Below are 4,919 nucleotides of genomic sequence, written 5' to 3'. Positions count from 1 at the left end.
GTAGTGTTTTATGCCCTTGTTTTAAAGACTTCTGGTGAGTTGGCCACTCTTTAGACTGCAGAGGACGACAAATGTGTTTCAGAAGAGGGAATGTGAAACTATCAAACTGAAAAGCTGAAGCTGAATAAACATGAACAAATGCATAGAAAAGGACTATACAAGTATAAGACCATTTACCATCTTGTGTCTCACCCTCAAAGAGTATTTTTAATGTAGTCAGTGTAAAATGTTGTTCAGTGTTGGAGTTATTGGATAGAGTTGAAGGTGTCAGTGTTAATGTAACTCCTTGGAGATGTAATTACATTCCGCCAAGTGTCATGCAGTTTAAGGTATAGGTAAATTGATATCCAACTTACAGGAGTTAATAATTGATGTTTTGACTTCAACAACAAATTCCGCACGTGCTCTACAAAGCCTTGCTTGAACCAAGAACATAATAGTATTGACCTTGTTGCTTATATGGGTAGCGTGCACAACACTAGCGTAATGTACACTGTCACCACCAGTGTTGACCATTTTTTCCATTAGTGTCTCTGATTGAACTTTGAACATAAGACTTAATGTTTTCATTATCCAGTTTTTATCTAAAACTGTAACAGTGCTAATCACGGGACCATTTTCGAAAGTGTGAGTTTAACACTTTTTAGTGGTTTCCATATAATTTCTAGGAAAGTGTTACTGTAATTTTACCTCTAAAGGTAAGAAATTTGCTTTATCAAACTTGCATCTCCTTTGCCTTATGTTTGTCTCACATGGCGACTGTGCATACAATAAGTGCAGAAGCAACTGCATATAATGTGTGACAAATTGTTTCAGTAGTAATTTTAGCTGATACTAGACTGAGATAACATGACACTCATTTGCATGTGCTCACGGTCCCACATGTATTAGTTTGAGTGATGTGCAGTTAGTGTGGCATAATATTTTATTTTAAATTAAATGTGCTAGCAAAGCATTCCCATTTATCAGGTAATTAATGCCTTAACTTTGGGCAACAGCATAATTAGATAAATATATCAATATATACACTAAATATGTAAGTACATAGTAAAAATATATATAATTCAATTCTGTACATCCTTAACTAGTGCAGTTTTCACCATGGTGAAATGTAAATTTTGCTTTGACCTTGCTGTGTTCCTGTATTTCTAATTTAAAAATTTTTTTAAGTATAGTCTGAGTGTTTTCACTAAATTCACAAACTGGCTGTTCAGAGCAACACACACTCACACATGCTTTCTGAGTTTGCTATTAAGAGGAGTGCCAGGCTAAGAGAGCTCTTGACTCTGACAGCCTCTCCTGCCCACACACACATATACTCACTCATCCCCTCTCTCCTGACCATCCGGTAGAATGAGGTGGATAAGTGTATAATTATGTGATGTTTGTGACTGTTTCATCAGGTAGCAACAGCTGTCAGGTTGCAGACTGATCAGAAATATTTTGACATATTTAGGGCTTGGGTGTGAATTTTGAACTGAACTGAACAGTTAAACTTACTGTAGATAATGTAAAGAAACTAATGCATTAATACATGAACACTGGGTTTGGTCTGTGAAAGCGCTGTGTCTTTAAACTGTTTTAAATTACAGTTAGCTAGTTGCTTTTATAAAATGCTAACAACACAATAACATATTAAATATTAAGAACTATTATTATAGAGTGACAGGGCAGCCCAGCCCATATGCTGAACTATATGTTTAAAAGTATCTTTTGAAGATGTGTGTTTCTGTATTTTCCTATATTAAATAAAATTTAAAGCTGTTTTGTTTGCTTTCTTGACATATTGAAAGTGTACATTTTTCTAATTGTCTGTATTTATTGTTAGATACATGTAATGTTAATTCTGTTAATGATAACTTCATGGAATTGTTATGTTTATCTAATATGGGTGTGGTGATTCAGATTGATTTCAACCCTGCCTTTTTTCTGATTGGATTACTGGGGGTAACTGATGTTCAGACTAAACAATTTAAGCCCAATAACAGCCCGACACAATGGACGTAGGGCGTTGGAATTGACAAAATGGCGTCAGAGATGGAAGTCGATCGTTTTATCTCCTATAGTGGTCATAGTAAACTACAACTGATGCTGCATCTGACACTCCTCGTGACATTGGTTATTCACCTGCAGTGTTTTTTTTACAATAGCTATAATTTTTTAACCTCAGCCAGGTGTTTCTTGCTGTACACATGATGACGTAATGACAAAGGTTCCCTAACAAAGCAACAGTCATTCTATTCTATCCTAAACCAGTGTTTTTCTACAGCACAGTCACATGACAAAACATTTTTTTCATCAACAGTGATTTGTAATGATTTTGGAAGGCACAGACAAACCTTTTGCTGTCCTGCCTAATGGGACATCAGATCAGAAATGATTATATCGTGTGTTATTTTAGAGGACACGGAAAAATTACATATTTTTAACACTTTGTTAGAGTTGTTGAATTCAATATATAGTTTGTTTTTTTTACATTTTTTTATTGAGCACTCTATGCATACAGTGACTAAAGTCGGCCATACTAAGTGACTTAGTGTGTTTTTCAGACCTAATACATTTGTACATTTCCCTTAGAAAAGTTTTTGTTGATTGCCAATCATTCACTATTTCATACTTTTTTAAAAGTGACATTACAAAATGAATCATAACTGACTTTTTTTCCTCTGATGCTAAATCTGCCATTATGTAGTCATGGGCTTATGCACAGCCACCTCTGGACAGGCAGTATTACACAAACCCTGTGTTGTTTCTCTTTCCTAATCAAGGTACAGCTTTTTATGAAGTGTGATCCTGCCTTATTGTTTTGTTGTTGTTGTTGTTGTTATTTTGTCCCCCCCCCCCAACATTTATTTCACTCTGTTTTAGTACCTCTCTGGCACCGGAGTAGCATAAAAACAAGTCTTTAGTGAAGCATATAGGTGAAAGACATCCAGGAGGCACTTGTATTTCTGCTGTTGCTCAAAAGAGAAGTGATGAAAGCTGTTGGGTGGTGTGTGTGTGTGTGTGTGTGTGTGTTAGCTGGCCTGGAGAGGGAGGGGACACATCACTGACAGCTGCTTATCTTTGTAAGAAAATGTTGTGTGGATCTGTTGTGTCCTTGTGTGTGAATGTCTCTCTGTGCCTTGGGAAATCTTCTCCAAGTAGCAGTTGAACAAAACATGAAGTACACCTGATATATCTACTGATAACATGCTAACTATACAACACAAGGCTATGCCATGGAAATATAGTGTTTTATTGTATTATTAAAACTACATGCATTGTTAAATTTATACCTAAATGAAATTACATCCTCTGATTATGATGCTCTAAACCTACGTGAAAGCTTCCTCATGATACTGAGTGTTGTAGGTGTGTGTCATACTGTACATTTCCCTGTTTGTGTGGGCAAGTGTATTTTTTCTCAGTCTCTTTCTTTTTAGTCTGTAATCTGTTTTTCCTTTTACACCTTACCCAGGTAAGCCTGATGCACAACGGCTGGCCGGTGATTTCAGCGTTTGCTGGCGACCAGGATGTGACACGCGAAGCAGCCAGCAATGGCGTTCTGATCCAGATGGAGAAGGGGGACCGAGCCTACCTCAAACTGGAGAGAGGAAACCTAATGGGGGGATGGAAATACTCCACCTTCTCCGGCTTTCTAGTGTTCCCCATGTAGAGGAAGAGGAGGAGGAGCAGGGGGTGGAGATGAAGGAGGAGGAGCTGGTGGAAGATGGAAAGTGTAATGAAGAATGGGAAAATGCAGATGGAGGGAGAAGAGTGACATTGGACAAAGAAAAGGACATGAAAAAGATGGAGGGGGAGAAGATAAAAGAAGATGGAATTGTGACAACAGACTTCTGTTTGGGACGCTGCAGAGGGAGGAGGGAAGAGGAAGGATGAGAGATGTTAGAGAGATGTAAAAGCATGACAGAGAATGATTATACAAAAATAAAATGAGAGAATTATGGAGCCAGTACATGAAAGAGCATGGCCAGCTTCTTCACTTCCCTTCCTCCTTTCATCCATCCTTTCATCCATCCTTTTCCTCCCCCTGTTTTTTCTGTGGCTTGACTGCAGCTTTGGACAGCCAAAACCTTTTTTATTCTCTGCTGAAAGACGCAATTGATTTATATGTTCCAGAGTGTTCTAAAGCCCGAGTGTATCACCCCCATTTCCTCCACATTCACCATTCAGTCACTAGAACATAAGGTTTGAAGAATGTTTCTCAAAGAACTGCTCCCCACATCTCCCATTTACTGTGGCCATTTTTGTAGTCTTATTTCTTATGCTTGACATAAAATGCACTGATTTTGGATCAGCCTCTACCCCAAAGCCAAATTAGAATTTTTATAGGGGACACTCAAAACTCTGATCAGAAAATCAGGGATACATTTACATTCACCATGTTTTACAGTTAACATGATAAGTGTTAGCTTTTTCAGATGCAGTTTGTCCATGAGGTACACGTCTATTTCTCCCATCTTCTCCAGTCCATTTGTCCTATTCTGATAACTTCATCTTTGCACAAAGCCCCGCTCTTTCCTCCTGCATTCCTGTTGTCTTTTCCCATTCTTTGTCTTCAAAGTAGATGTCTTGTTTTCTTAGAGCTATCTGTTAGCATCAAGGATAACTCCTAATGTATAAAAAGTCAACCATAGTGTTTGACTATGACTTACAGAAACAAAGCTGGACACTTTGCAAATGAAAACCTAAAAAACAAATATGTCCAATCCAATGGCATGTGAAAATAACTTGCAAAATATAGATCAATGATCGTAAAATATCTAATAGAAATTATGTCTTTATATTACAAATGTTCAACTGCAGAGATGTTTTGAAACAAAGACAATCCTTCCACATTTATTTGTTTTAATCAATATAATGAGGAAGCATTAACACATTTGCCAATTACAACATTATATACACACATATATATA

The 4,919-nt window shown here is 37.3% G+C and overlaps 1 protein-coding gene across 1 annotated transcript in view; it reads left to right on the top strand.

Annotated features, from left to right (window-relative positions):
• cbln1 (cerebellin 1 precursor) overlaps positions 1-4,902 on the top strand; it is a 19,692-nt gene extending 14,790 nt beyond the window's left edge. The window contains exon 3 of the mRNA XM_020604385.1: positions 3,461-4,902. Coding sequence (XP_020460041.1) covers positions 3,461-3,658 — 198 coding nt within the window. The 3' untranslated portion in view covers positions 3,659-4,902. The remainder of the gene's footprint in view (positions 1-3,460) is intronic.
• The last annotated feature ends 17 nt before the right edge of the window (positions 4,903-4,919 follow it).

This window comes from Monopterus albus, unplaced genomic scaffold (assembly GCF_001952655.1).
Source record: "Monopterus albus unplaced genomic scaffold, M_albus_1.0 scaffold65.1, whole genome shotgun sequence".
NCBI lineage: Eukaryota > Metazoa > Chordata > Actinopteri > Synbranchiformes > Synbranchidae > Monopterus > Monopterus albus.
Note: the sequence above shows the minus strand (reverse complement) of the source record. Positions and strands in the feature narration are given on the sequence as shown.